The following is a 15108-nucleotide window of genomic DNA, read 5'->3' as shown; positions in this document are numbered from 1 at the left end:
CACTATTTCTGCACTTTCTGTCTGGGTCATGACCAGAGAGAATTCTTTATGAATTCTCCTGCACCGGTATGAATTCTCCTGCAGAGGAACAGATGAAATATTTTTCACCTCAAGCTTGTACCATTTGCTTGGAACAGTAGTAACGTTTTAGCCCAGAGGAGGCTCAAGGACTCCCCTATAATTCCATGGCAATTCAAGATAATCTGCAGGTAGAAGACCTGGGTTCTCAGTTGTTCACACAACTTGCCATTACATGATCTTAGATAAGTCATTGGGTTACTCTCATTACAACCACTATACAGATGAGAAACAATCTACCACTTTCCCCACCTTCCCACCAGGATGTGTCTTAGATGGCTCAAGTCCTAGGATGCCAATCTTCCTCCCTCCGTCCCTTTCTCCCTCTCTCCATCCCTCTTTCTTTCCTTCATATATCAAGATCTTCCTGTCTGAATTAACTTGTCCTAGGTATTACAAGAAACACCAAGGTCAGAAATGACCTTAAGGTGCTTAAAACTTTACGGGAGGCCGGGCGTGGTGGCTCAAGCCTGTAATCCCAGCACTTTGGGAGGCCGAGACGGGTGGATCACGAGGTCAGGAGATCGAGACCATCCTGGCTAACATGGTGAAACCCCATCTCTACTAAAAAAAATACAAAAAAACTAGCCGGGCGAGGTGGTGGGCGCCTGTAGTCCCAGCTACTCGGGAGGCTGAGGCAGGAGAATGGCGTGAACCCGGGAGGCGGAACTTGCAGTGAGCTGAGATCCGGCCACTGCACTCCAGCCTGGGCGACAGAGCGAGACTCCGTCTCAAAAAAAAAAAAAAAAAAAACTTTACGGGAAATTCTACTTCTACACATGTTAAGTCATGGAAAAGAAACACAGATACCATGCTCTAAGAGTTACTTCCTACTGAAGGGGTTGGGAAAACCTCCTGGAGAAAGGAGTTTACCAGCCAGCCACTGAAGCCTGTATAAATCTGCAGATGATGGGGAAGAAAGATGTGCCAAGGAAAAGGCTAGCAGCCACAAAGGCACAGAGGAGGAAAAACAGGGGCACACAGAGGAAGGATTGAGTTGTGTTGCCAGAAATCTAGAATTCTCTGAAACAGAACAGGAAAAAAAAAAGAAAGAAAGAAAGAAAGAAAAGAAAAAAAGAAAGAAAGGTAGATTGTGGAGGGCCCTGCCCTTAGACTGAGTTTGGACGCCAATACCATCCTCTCCCATGACTCCTCACGCAACCAAATTCCCTATCTGGATAAACTATACAGTATACCTCAGTCTTCTGAACTTCTCCCTCACTTACAGTTAGAATAGTCCATTTTTTCCAGACACCACTCAAATGTGTCCTCTATTAATTTTCATCTGGATTTCTCAAACAGTCTACTGCCTCCAGTCTGTTCCCACTGCCATGCATCATCCATCCTCCACACTAAGATGAGACTGACCCAAAATGCAATCTTATCACATTACTCCCTTGTTTAAAAGGCTTCAGTGGTTATTTGTTTCTCACAGATAACACTCCAATGCCTTATGTAAGATACACAGTGTTTTGTGATCTGGACCCTCTCCAGACTTCATCCTCTGCCTCTTCCTCCCAAGCCTCCTTCACTGTTGCCAAACTGAACTCTCTGACGTTCCTTAAACTACCAAGCTCCCCTGTCCCTCCGTATCTTTGAATTTGTTGTTCCTTCTGGATGGAATCTAACTTTCTTCCTTTCTCTGACTAGATAATACCTACCCTTTTCTTTTAACATTCAAATCACCATTTAACATTGTTCTGGAAGTACTAGCCAATGCAATTAGATAAAAGAAAAAATAAAAGTTTCAAATACTGGAAAAAATGAAGCAAAATTAGCATTTGTATATATAATTGTATATCTAAAAAATATAAGAGAATCAACTAAAAAAAGTAAACAACTATAGATTCAGTAACAAATAGTTGCAAAATTAATATACAAAAGTCAAAATGTGTCTGTATACAAATGGTAACCAGTTGAGAACTATAAGGTCAGAAAGTATTCTTTCATTAGAGCATAAGAAAAAATTTTAAATCTAAGAAATATTTACCAAGACTTGTAAAGGAGATATATATACATACAAATACACACACACACACACACACACACACACACACCCCATATAAATTCTACCAGAAAGACAAATCTTTCTTCTAGATAGAAAGATCCATTGTAATGTAAGTTTCCCAAAGGCACGGCTCCTCCTCTGCCTTGTTCATTCAAAGTACCACACACCCTGCCTGGAACAAGGCAGGCATTCAGTAAATAACTACTGAACAAATAAATGTCTAAAACAATCTAAAAGTACAATGTAATAACAACAAAAATACAAACAGAATTATCTGAGAAAACTCAACAAAGCTATCAATCTTTGCTTTGAAAAATACACATGAAGACCATTTCTCACTTATGAGATGAGCAAAAATTCAAGTACCCAGCATCACCGAAGGCATGGAGAACTAGAACACCCAAATGTTATTTGTGAAACTATACATTAATATAGTCTTTTGAAAGAGAAATTTGTTAATATCTATCAACATTTAAAATATGTATTTTCTTTTTTTTTTTTTTTTTTTGAGACAGAGTCTCGCTCAGTCGCCCAGGCTGGAGTGCAGTGGCACGATCTCAGCTCACTGCAAGCTCTGCCTCCCGGGTTCACGCCATTCTCCTGCCTCAGCCTCCCAAGTAGCTGGGACTACAGGCGCCCGCCGCCACGCCCGGCTAATTTTTTGCATTTTTAGTAGAGACGGGGTTTCACTGTGTCAGCCAGGATGGTCTCGATCTCCTGACCGTGTGATCCACCCGCCTTGGCCTCCCAAAATGCTGGGATTATAAGCGTGAGCCACCGTGCCCAGCCAATGTGTATTTTCTTTAAGCAGTTTTTTAGCTGGAATTAATTCTGTAGATATATTCACATATTTATGTGTAAACATACGAAAGTATGCCCTTGTATTACTGTTAGAAAGAAGGAAAAAAAAAAAAAAAGAAAGCAGTCTAAATACCTGTCAGTAATGGATCTGTTACATACGATATACCCAAACAATTGAATACTAATACAGCCATCCTAAAAAACTGAAGTAGACCTATATAGAATAAAACAAAAATAAGTCTACAATCTAGCACTGAAATAAAAAAAAGGCAGAAAAATAAGTATAGTATAATCCCATATATGTTTCAAAACTACAAAATTATGCTTAAATATGAATGGTAACATTCTGAGATGTTGCCTTTGGTAACGGAGTCAAGGAGGAGATAGAAGGAAACTTCACCTCAAGCAAAACATAAAGATGTTTGCTGTTGTTTTTACCATATGCACATACTGACTTCCTCTCAGGCACTCCCTCTTCAGGAAGTGTCCCAGCAAGAAGAGATGCCTGTCCCCTGTGCAGCCACAGCACTCAGTACACCACTCCACTCCAGGACCTCTATGTTCACGGCATTACTTGCTAGCTTCCCAAATTACTGGAGAGCTTCTTTGAGGGCAGGAACTGTTTTCTTTTTTCTGTATTCTCAGCACCTGAGTACCTAAAACCCAGTAACCATTTCAAAAAGGCTGGATGAAAGTAGGAAGAAGGGAAGCAGGAAAGGAAAGAGAAAAGGATGGTCCTATATGAAGATTAACCAGGTGGCCATATACAACACTATTTAGAAAAGGTAGAATTGGGGCCTGGCACAATGGTTCATGCCTGTAATCTCAGCACTTTGGAAGGCCAAGGCAGGTGGATCACCTGAAGTCAGGAGTTCGAGACCAGCCTGGCCAACCCCGTCTCTACTAAAAATAAAAAATCAGCTGGGTGTGGTGGCGGGCGCCTGTAATCTCAGCTACTAGGGAGGCTGGGGCAGGCGAATCACTTGAACCCAGGAGGCAGAGGTTGCAGTGAGCTGAGATCGTGCCACTGCACTCAAGCCTGGACAACAAGAGTGAAACTCAGTCTCAAAAAAAAAATAAAGAAAGAAAGAAAGAAAAGGTAGAATCAACGATAGCAATAATGTCCATCAATGATAGACTGGATTAAGAAAATGTGGCACATATACACCATGGAATACTATGCAGCCATAAAAAAAGATGAGTTCATGTCCTTTGTAGAGACATGGATGAAGCTGGAAACCATCATTCTGAGCAAATTATCGCAAGAACAGAAAACCAAACACCGCATGTTCTCACTCACAGGTCGGAGTTGAACAATGAGAACACCTGGACACAGGGTGGGGAACACCACACACGGGGCCTGTTGTGGAGAGCAGGGAGTGGGAGGGATAGCATTAGGAGATATACCCAATGTAAATGACGAGTTAACCGGTGCAGCACACTAACATGGCACATGTATACATATGTAACAAACCTGCATGTTGTGTACATGTACCCTAGAACTTAAAGTATAATAATAATTAAAAAAAAAAAAGGGAAATAAAAGGTAGAATCGGGAGACAAGGAGGGCTGGTCAGAAAGAGAGAGACGATTAGAACAAAGAATGGAGAAGAGTCTAGTTCTCTTACAGGAACGCCTTGAAGTCTGTGAGATGGACAGCCAAGTCCACTTCCGAGCAGCTACGAAGTAGTAATTTCCAGCTCCAGAACTTCAGGCATTTTCAGTGAGAAAGAAGGTGTGTCTAGAAGCCACTGCCACAGTCTCCACAATGACACATGTGCCTTGTGATTCCTTCACACAAGGAAGAAAGCCCAAGAACAGTTTCTGACCGCTCCATCTCTTTGCTGGAAATAGCTAGAGGCCTCTGCCACAATTGTGAGCAAATGACTATAGCAATCCGTAATGCCTCTAGATCACTTCTGCTTATGATTTTCCTCACAGTGTGTTGGAAATATTGATTGAAGTAATACATGTAAAGCACTAAGCACAGTCCCTGGCAGAGAGTAAGCACTCAAAATACAAGCTATTATTATTAAGTTGCTTACAGAACTTTTTCAAAAGCTCTAAGCATTACAATTGCAAAAGTCACCAGAATGTCTTTGATTTCCAACAAGACCTATGCCTCCTTACTTATCTCTGCAAGAAAATAAACAGACGGTCTTTCTAAGCACATTTAAAACACACTGGAAGCTGCTGCTTCCGTATTTTTTACTGTTATCGGTGTTGCAAAATTACGTTGCCCTTATCAGCCCCCAAGTATAAAAAGCACACTCTCACCTTAGAAAGCTATAATTTAAATAACCTTTACAATTGTAGTACATTTTCCTTCCACCCACCCTGACAGCTGGACCATGCCTCACGTGGCTAGCACTGGAATTCACTTACCACAGCAGGAGGGTCATTCCATTCTTCATAGGAGATGGCAGCATATGGATAGATCCGGTCATTGATAATCTGCAGGGTGGCCAGGGCAATGGCTTTAATTGACTGGAAGTACGCTTCCCAGAACCACCGGGCCTATAAAGAAAACAATGCTGTTTTAAGTGAGCAAGCAAGTGAGACAGAGTGGGAAAACTAGATGCTCTATCACAGTCAACTCTGGGTTTAGCTAATTCCTTTATTCTCGAAGTTGTAGGGGTGGGGGTACCTAGGGCAAATGCTCCCTGCTGTTCAAGCCAGTTACTATCAGAAGTTTGCATTTATCAAATACAGTCAAAATAAAATGTTAGCAAGTGAAATGCACATTGGATTCAATTAAGATAGAAGATAAATTATGTAATGATGAGACTATTCATGTGTTATAGCAGAGTTTATAATATTTTGTCTTATATAACATACACACAGTAAAGTGCACAAATCTTGTGTACAGCTCAATGGATTTATACATATGTACATACTCTTATAATTAGTATCCAGATATAGAACATTCCAGCATTCCAAAAGATTCCCTCATGCTATTTCCCAGTCAGTATCTCACCCCTCTAAGAGTAACCATTATGCTGATTACGATTGTGGTGTCTGCTCTTGAATTTCATATTAATGGAATCAAACAGTATTTACTCTTTTGTGTCTGACTTGTTTTGCTCAACACTTGCAATATCTAAGTCAGGTTATGGTATCAAGGTTATGCTGGCCTTATAAAATGAGGTAGAAACTATTCTCTCTTTTTCTGTTCTTTGAGAACTTCTATGTGAGGTTGGCATTATTTCTTCCCTGAAAGGTTTTAGAGGAATTCCTCACAGAAGCCATCGGGGCAAGGGTGTGGGTGGGTAGGGGGATTGGTCTGTGTGTGTGTGTCTGTGAACGTTTTAAATTATGGATTAATTTTCTTTCATAGCCATAGGATTATGCATGTTTTTCTGTGTGTATGTCAGTTTCATAAGTAGTGTTTTTCAAGGGATATGTTCATTCCATCTAAATTGTTAAATTTATTGAAATAAAGCTGTACATTCACATCCATTTAACACCTGCAGAATCTATTCTGGTACATCTCTTTTCATTCCTGATACTGTTGTGTTTTCTCTTTATGCTTGATCAGTCTTAGTAGAGCTTTATCAATTTTGTTAATCTTTTTTAAAAAATCGACTTTTGATTTTGTTGATTTTCCACATCATACTTTTTTTTTATTTTGCTAGTTTTTGTTCTTATTTTATTATTTCCTCCTATTTTGGAGGAATTTAATTAATCTTGCTTTTAACTTCCTTAAATTAAAGTTTAGATCATTGACTTCAACCTTTCTTCATTTCTAATATATGCATTTAAAGTTATAAATTTCCCGCTAAGTCCTATTTAAGTGCTCCCTGCACATTTACATATCACTTTCATTACCATTTAGACAAAAAAGTTCTAATTTCCTTTGAATATTGTTTAATTTCTAAATATTTTTATTTTTTCTATTTATCTTTCTGTTACTGATTTCTACTTTGATTGTACTTTGTGCTGTGGTCAGAGAACAGACGTGATTTCAATACTTTACAATTTATTCAAACTTGATTTATGGCCCAGCACATTGTTTATTTTTATAAATAATGTATGTACACTTAAAAATATATATATTCTGCAACTGATGGGTATAATTTTGTTTAAATATTCTATATCCTTATTGATTTTTGTCTGCCTGCATGTGTGGCTATGGATTGCGTAGGGTGTGTGTGTATATTTATATACACATATATGTAAGTATTTCAGGTTTATAAATATATATTTCAAATTTTTACCCTCAAAGCTTGTCCCAAGCTTGTCTGTTGCAAAAAGCATATAAAGGTTGAGCATCCTAAATCCAAAAAACTCAAATCTAAAATGCTCCAAAATCCAAAACTTTTTGAGTGCTGACATGATGCTCAAAGGAAATGCTCATTGGAGCATTTCAGATTCCCTAAAATCTAAAAAAAGAATCTGAAATCTGAAATACTTCTGCTCCCAAGCATTTTGGATAAGGGATAATCAATCTGTTACTGGGTTTTAATATATTATCTCATCTAAAAATATTTGGTTCCTAATTACAAATATAGTCCATTTATATTTAATTTACACTACTGATATGGCTGAGTTTAAATGTATGATCATTCTATTTGTTTTCTATTTATCTCTTGTTATTTTAGTTTTTTCTCACCTTTAGAATTGATAAAAAAATTTTTATTATTATTCCACATTTTTCTTCTTTGTTAGGTTGCTAGTTATTTAGTCTTTTGTTATTGAGTAGCTTTCCTAGCAACTACAGTAAGCATCATTGCTTTATTATATTACATCTCAAACTAACAATTTTATAACTTATCAGCCCTCTCCTACCTGCTGTGCTATTATTGTCAAATATTTTTCATCTACACATTTTAAATCCCACAAGACATGTTTTTTATTTTATTTATTTATTTATTTTTGAGACAGAGTCTTGCTCTGTCACCCAGGCTGGAGTACAGTGGCACAGTCTCGACTCACTGCAACCTCCACCTCCCAGGTTCAAGCGATTCTCCCACCTCAGCCTCCTGAGTAGCTGGGATTACAGGCATACACCACCATACCCGGCTAATTTTTGTATTTTTAGTAGAGATGGGGTTTCACCATGTTGGTCAGACTGATCTCAAACTCCTGATCTCGTGATCCACCTGCCTTGGCCTCCCAAAGTGCTAGGATTACAAGCAAGAGCCACAGTGCCTGGGGACATCATTATTTTTTAAAGTAAATTTTCACCATATATTTACCCTTTCTTTTCTTGATGCATATCTGAGCTTCCATCACATATCATCTTCCTGCTAATTGAAGAATTTATTTATTTCATTGCAGCATTAGTGGATGACTCTCTCTTTTTATTTGTTTGAAAGCTTCTTTTTACCCAAACAATTTTTGAAGGATACTTTGATAGGTAGAGAATTCTAGGTTAGCAATTATTTTCTTTCAGAACATTCAAGGTATACTTCTATTGTATTCTGGTTTCATCCAATTTTTCATTGATAAACCAGCTGTCAATCTTACTGGTACACCTTTGAAGACAATATGCTTTTTATTTCTGACTGCATTTAAGCTTTCTCTGTCTTTGGCTTACAGTAATTCAACTATGACATGCCTAGATGTGGCCCTTTGTATTTATTCCACTGAGGGCTGTAGTGCTTCTTCAATTTGTGGTTTGATGCTTTCCACTGATTTTAGAAAACTCTCAGCCAATATTTCTTTTTTTTGGAGACAGAGTCTCACTCTGTCGCCCAGGCTGGAGTGCAGTGGCATGATCTCGGCTCACTGACTGCAACCTCTGCCTCCTGGGTTCACGCCATTCTCCTGCCTCACCCTCCCTAGTAGCTGGGACTACAGGCACCCGCCACCACACCCAGCTAATTTTTTGTATTTTGAGTAGAGATGGGGTTTCACCAATATTTCTTAAATATTACTTCTGTTGCACTCTCCTCTTCTGAGACTCCAAATGTACATATATGTGAAATATATTTCACAATGTTTTCAATATATCTCATGTATCTCTTATTCTCTTTTCAGTATGTTTTCTCTCTGTGCTTCAATCTGGGTGTTTTCTACTAACTTTTCTTCTGGTTCAATAATCTTCTATCCCTTTTTCTTTGGTGTTTAAACTGCTATTAAATAATGTATTAAATTCTTAATTTCATTCCTCTATTTTTTCAGTTCCAGAATTTCCATTTGATCTTGTCAAAAGTAGATTTCATGTCTTTGTTGAAAGTATCCTTCTTTTTTTCTACTTTCTTAAACATAGTCAGTTCTTGACTAATAAACTCCAATATCTGAATCGCCTGTGGATATCTTTCTACTGTCGTTTTTCTCTTCATTTTGGTCATTCGGTCTTAATTTTAGCATGCTTCTTAATTTTTTATTGGATGGCAGACATTCTGTTTAAAACCTGTAGAGGTTCTGGATGATTCAGATTATCTTCCTCCTAAGAGTGTAACATATTCTTCTGGCAGGTGTAAGAGTACAGTCAGGCCACTTTAATCCTGTCAGAGGTCAGTTTTAAGTTGTGTCAGGGCTAGCTTATTTCAGCTTTCCCTTATGCTTAAAGTGTGGTCCTTCTGAGGCCTCCAATTAAAGCCTGGGGTATCTGTATTTGCCAGGGCCCCTCTACCTTGGCAGGCCTTGAATACCAACCTCTCACCAGCACTGTATATGGCTGCTGAAATATCTGCATTGCTCACAACATTCCCAACCGCTGCTTTTTACAAGGATTCTTGGAGCCTTGCTCTGATGATGTATACCTTAGGAGTTGGCAAATACCCCAAGGGAAGATTACAAGCACATTTTTCACTTTCTTCCTTGTGGTTTTCTTTCTCCTGGGATTTTGTGTTTCAGATCCCAAATACTTTAATAGCCCCTAACTCCAACCTCTAAGCCCTGTAGGACTGCTGCTTTCTGCTGGGACCCCACACTCTTGGATAGAGAATTAATTGGCAAGTACCTTCAGGGAAAATGCCAGAGTGACTATGTAGCTCAATTCCAAGTGCTTTCTTCCTCTCAGGAATGGTATTCCCTCAAATACTATGTTAGTTGCTCTACAATGCCTGTAAACAGTTGTTTTAAATAAACTTTTATAATTTTTTCTTCTTTTGGCAGGAGGGTTGCTCCAGTATCAGCTACTCTTTCCTGGTCCAACACAGTCTTTGGAAAGAAGGCAGTTCCTTATCTGAGTAGAGGTTAAACTCAGTTCCTAACAAAAGCAGAAGGCTAGTCTATATGATCTCTCCAGCTTCATTCAGATCTGATTCCACTCAAAACCAGAGGCTATTAGGATTTATGCAAGGGAGTGAACATGTGAAAATTTAACATGGGGAAATTGTAAGGATAACCCAAAAGGATAAAGGAAAAAGATACTTTCTAGTCTAGATGTGCTTACTTTGCTTCTGTTTCTGGGGCAAGTGTTCTATCCATTAGTTAAAAGCCTAGGGTAACTTGAGTTATGTAACTACTATCATCTCCACTGACTAATAAGAAGAAGGCAAAGCATGCACAATGAGAATGTCTCCTACTCAAAGAAAAGCTGAAATACAGATTTAGCTTTCAAGGGTATCTGACTTTCTCAAGTTGTCCGATAGTTGGTCATCTGGGCACACAGCTGGCTGCCTCCCTGCTACTGCTTCTTAGATATGCCCGATTCACTACAATCTCAATCCTGCTTAAATTCATGTTACTGCTTTCTCTCCTAGCATCCAGCCAAAATATTTACATTTTATGAGACCTGAAAGAACCCATCTTCCCTATGAAACCTTTACTGATCACTTCTATTACCACCAATTGCCCCTTTATGAAATCCCTTAGCCCTTACAGCTTTTGCCATACATGTTAGTTGTTATATACTGTGCTATAATTGTTTTTCTGTCGTTTCAGAGAATCACTTTTTTCTCTCCAGCTAGACTGTGAGGTCCTTGGAAATAGATATTGGCATTTTAAAAATCAGCATCCTTGCAAATGTTAGTGTTTCACCTGCTGCAGAGCACTTTTATATTCATGATTTCATCTGCTCTTCACAACCAGTTTGTCACTTATTTGGGACAGTTTCATTTTATAAGTGAGGAAACTAAGATACAAAGATATTAAGGAGCAGAATCACGATTCAAATCCATGATTCCTAACTCTAAATTCAGACCTTTTTCTACTCCGTTCTAGAGCATTAAGAGTACCGGCACACAGCAAGTTTTAGAAAATGGTCCTTTTTCAAGAAACTGAAAGGTGTAAAAATTTACAAAGCATCAGGCCAAACATAAACACACATATATCCTGAATATTTATCTCCTTTTCTACCCAAATGGGTCTATCATCATATGTTCTTTTAAGTCATATTCAAATTAAACCACATTCCAACTTAAGCATTCCAAAGCTTTATGCTCACATATAATCACAGTGGAGACAGCAGCTTTTGGGATTTATAGAAAACAACGATTGGTAAGAAATCCACCCAGGACACCAGCCAAAGGCACAAATGCACAACTGAACTTCTAATTTAAGATGTCTCAAATCATCTCACCCTGTCCACCAAATTGCAATTCACTCAGAAAGGAAGCAAGTTTTGCCAGTAATTATAGCTCAAGTGTCTCAGCCTGGGGATAAGTGAACTTCTCAGGCTTAATTGTTTCTGCAGGACCTCTGTAATACCTTGAAATGTTCAGAAGGTATTATAATTTATATTCCCTCCAGGAATCAGTATAGCCTGCTTATCCACAGAGAGGAAGGAGTTTTCAGCTATGTTGGCAATGTACGAAAGCACCACTATTCTCATCCAGAGAGCAAATGCAAATAAGTGCTTATTACGGCTTTTTCTCCCCTAAAACATGGTCCACATTTATATTTATCTTAAAAGTGTGAATGATGGAATCTTCAGCAGCTATGCAAATTCCCCAGTCACTCTAAACTCTGGAAGGTACACAGCTGAAGAGTTAAGTTACAGGTGAACAAATAGGCCATACCAATATAACCTTGAACAAAGCATTTAAACTTTCTTGGTTAAGCAGATTCCACTGTGATTTTGTTTATAAAACATGCAGATTTCACAGCATAAGAACTACATAATTCCTATGATACTTTCAAACATGAGAATTATAAAGCTCCTCTAGGGCAGGGACTGGGCCAGCTTAAAACTATCATGGGCAAAATGGAACTCCAAATTGAAATTGCTATTTCAGTTGACACATCAGTTAAATGTGATTCATTTCTTAATTTTCAGTAATGCAAAGGCAATAGGATTAGCAGTAATTGTTGAAGGGAAGCCAGTGTGGCATAGGGGAAAGAACAACAGTTATAGAGCATCTTGAGCAATTTGAAGTTACTTAACCTCTGTTTTTTGACTCTGTAAGATGGAGATCACACCCCCTATCCCATGAAGATTCAATGAGATGAGGTTTACGAAGTACCTCAGTGCTAGTGCAGAATAGGCAGTTGGGAAATGTTAGCTCTCTCTCCAACACTTACATCCGTCCTGTCCCCTTAGGGTCTTTGTCACTTACATTAGAATATATTCAACAGGGCCGGGCACAGTGGCTCATGCCTGTAATCCCAACATTTTGGGAGGCCGAGGCGGGTGGATCATGAGGTCAGGAGTTTGAGACCAGCCTGGCCAAGATGGTGAAACCCCATCTCTAGTAAAAAATACAAAAATTAGCTGGGTGCAGTAGCAGGAGCCTGTAATCCCAGCTACTCGAGAGGCTGAGGTATGAGAATCGCTTGAACCCGGGAGGCAGGGTTTGCAGTGAGCCGAGATCGTGCCACTGCACTCTAGCCTGGGCGACAGAGCAAGACTCTGTCTCATAAAAAAAAAAAAAAAAAAAGAAGAAGAATATATTCAACAGTTGGCAGCACTGTTTTGGGGTGAGAATGGGGAATGGGTGAAGGGGAAGAGGAAAGAGAATAGGATCTCAGTGTTACAACTCCATTCATCTCAGTTCCTGAAGACAGTGAAGAAATCCAACCCCCAGAGAATGGAGTTGGAAATAAAAAAAAAATACATCAAGCGGGAGTATGATAGCATTTCATATAGAAAAGTACAGTAATCAATAACATGTCCCTTCTAGATCAATCATGAGGTTTCTGAGAAAGAAGACAGTCCTTTTCCAGAAATTCCATGAGTGTGAATATGTCTGGTTTTGCTAACCACTGAACTCCTAGCACCTAACACAGCGCCTGTTAAAGGGCAGGCAGTTAAACATTGTTGAAAGAACAAATCCATCTCACAACAGTCCACCATAGGCACAAGGTAGGACAGGCACCACTTGCATCCTACAAAACTTTTCCAGATCATCAAGGTGTCAATCCATGAGGCTTAAGGGGAAAACAATCATTTAATAATGGCATCACATCTTGTATACCAAATTTTAAAAAGTGAAAGATTAGGGGAGTGGATCTGAGGGAAAAGGAGGAAAATCTGTTCCCGGTTGTAACAGCAAGGCAGAAATAGGACTAAGAATGTCCTTTATGTTATGCTTGCATAGACTACGAGAGAGATAAACAACTTTTAAAACTGTGTCATCTAAGTTTGCTGCCTCAAAGTGGTCAGGAGGTCTGTCCAATAGCACAAAGATTATATAAAAACCCTACCTAGCCCAAGAGTATCTGCATCCAGTGATGGCTGGCTCTAATGAACCAGTCAACTTTGGATTGCCCTTTTAATCAGAACCTCCTGAATGGGATGTAGGTCAATAGGCTTAATTTTGGTATATTAAAGGATTTTTCTAATGGAACCCACAAAACAAAACCAGCTAGCTATGCTTCTGTCCCAATTTCCAAGTGCTAATGCCATCCAAACATCTGGCAATGACAGTAACTATGGATTGGTACTTGCTTAAATACTGCTCCATTTCCCCTCTCCCCACTCACTGGTTGGTCATAATATAAAGGATCCGCTTCTGCTTAGGATGGAGAAAGTCAAAAGAGAACATGGAATCTACTATAATAATGAGGAAAAGCCTACAAACATCATAACCTACAAACATCATAGCTTTCCTTAGGCCTATAGGAGAGCTGTGTTTATAAGGCAGTCAAGGGAACTACATTTCAAAGACGGCAAGCCTCTCCAAGGAGAGCTGGGACACACAAATTATTTCAGCTCTGGAAGAGCACAGGAGGAGGAGGTGGACTTCATAAAAGCAGCCACAGAAAACAGCTACAATTTTAACAAATTCTCAAAACTGAGCATGGGCCATCAGGACAGTTTAGAAGCTCTAGACACAAGGTGATCCACATTCACTCTCAAGTTCTCTTCTGCTGGATGTTTCTGAGGAAGATTTGGATAAAACTCTGCCCACTTATTGTAGTTTTTGTCATCCAAAACAAAAGTCTCAAGGGTTGGAGGACAGAAGGAAACCTTACCAGGCCCAGGATCCACCATTTCTAGAAGTAGGAATCCTTCCAGCCCCCAGTAAACCACTACTGCCAGAAAGGGCGAAGCAAAAGCCCTCTGCTCCCAAAGGAGGGCAAAAAACTCCCCCAACTCCACCAGAAGCCATGCAAAAAGTCTACTGCTGTGGGAGGAACAGGATACCCTCCCACCACTAATCACAGGCAAAGGTATACTGCCTCACCAGGAGGTGTAGAAGCAAAAGCCATCTGCCCCAGAAAGACAAGCGGGAGCACTGGCTCAGGTCAGGACCCTGCACTGACACAAGGCAGAGGTTCACTACCACTCAGGGAAGGGCAGGAAACTTTCCAGTCCAAGACCCTCCAAGAGGAAGGGCAGGTTAGGCTGCCACCAGAGGAAAGAACAGGAACACTGAGAAAGATTCACTCCCAAGGCTCCAGGAAAATGGCCTAAGACCAAGGCTGGATTAGGGGAAGGGAAAATCCCACTGCCCCCACCATGAGCCTAGCATCAAGTTCAAGCACCAGCAGTCTATACCAAGGGAGGAACAGGAGTGAGAAGAAAGGTGGCAGGTTGGGTTTACTGAGAGCAGAAGGCCAGGCAGGAACTCTGAGAAGCACTCCAGGAGGCTGGGCCTCACTCTAAGTGTAAGGTAGCGGCCATCATGTCCTGGGAGCACTGGAAGTCTGTGGCACACTGATGGTCACTCCAGCCATGAATCAGCTGAAACCCACCCCCAATTACTGAGTAGACTGAGTCAGCCTCCCACACTAAGGGCCTGACAGAAGAAAATGTGTGCTCATTTCTGAACATGATATTTAAGTTGGTCTCTTCTGTTTTTCTATACAGAATGCCCATCTTTCAAAGTTTTCCAGAAACAAAAAATAAGAGAAAACAGACCATTGACATAAAATAAAGCTGTCAA

The 15108-nt window shown here is 39.8% G+C and overlaps 1 protein-coding gene across 1 annotated transcript in view; it reads right to left on the bottom strand.

Moving 5' to 3' along the window:
* The window catches only part of EXT2 (exostosin glycosyltransferase 2), a 158493-nt gene that overhangs the window by 67033 nt on the left and 76352 nt on the right, over positions 1–15108 (bottom strand). The window contains 1 exon segment of the mRNA XM_011963272.1: positions 5273–5341. Coding sequence (XP_011818662.1) covers positions 5273–5341 — 69 coding nt within the window.

Source organism: Colobus angolensis, unplaced genomic scaffold (genome assembly GCF_000951035.1).
Source record: "Colobus angolensis palliatus isolate OR3802 unplaced genomic scaffold, Cang.pa_1.0 Scaffold61, whole genome shotgun sequence".
NCBI lineage: Eukaryota > Metazoa > Chordata > Mammalia > Primates > Cercopithecidae > Colobus > Colobus angolensis.
The sequence above is the reverse complement of the archived record's forward strand: the minus strand, read 5'-3'. Positions and strand labels throughout refer to the sequence as shown.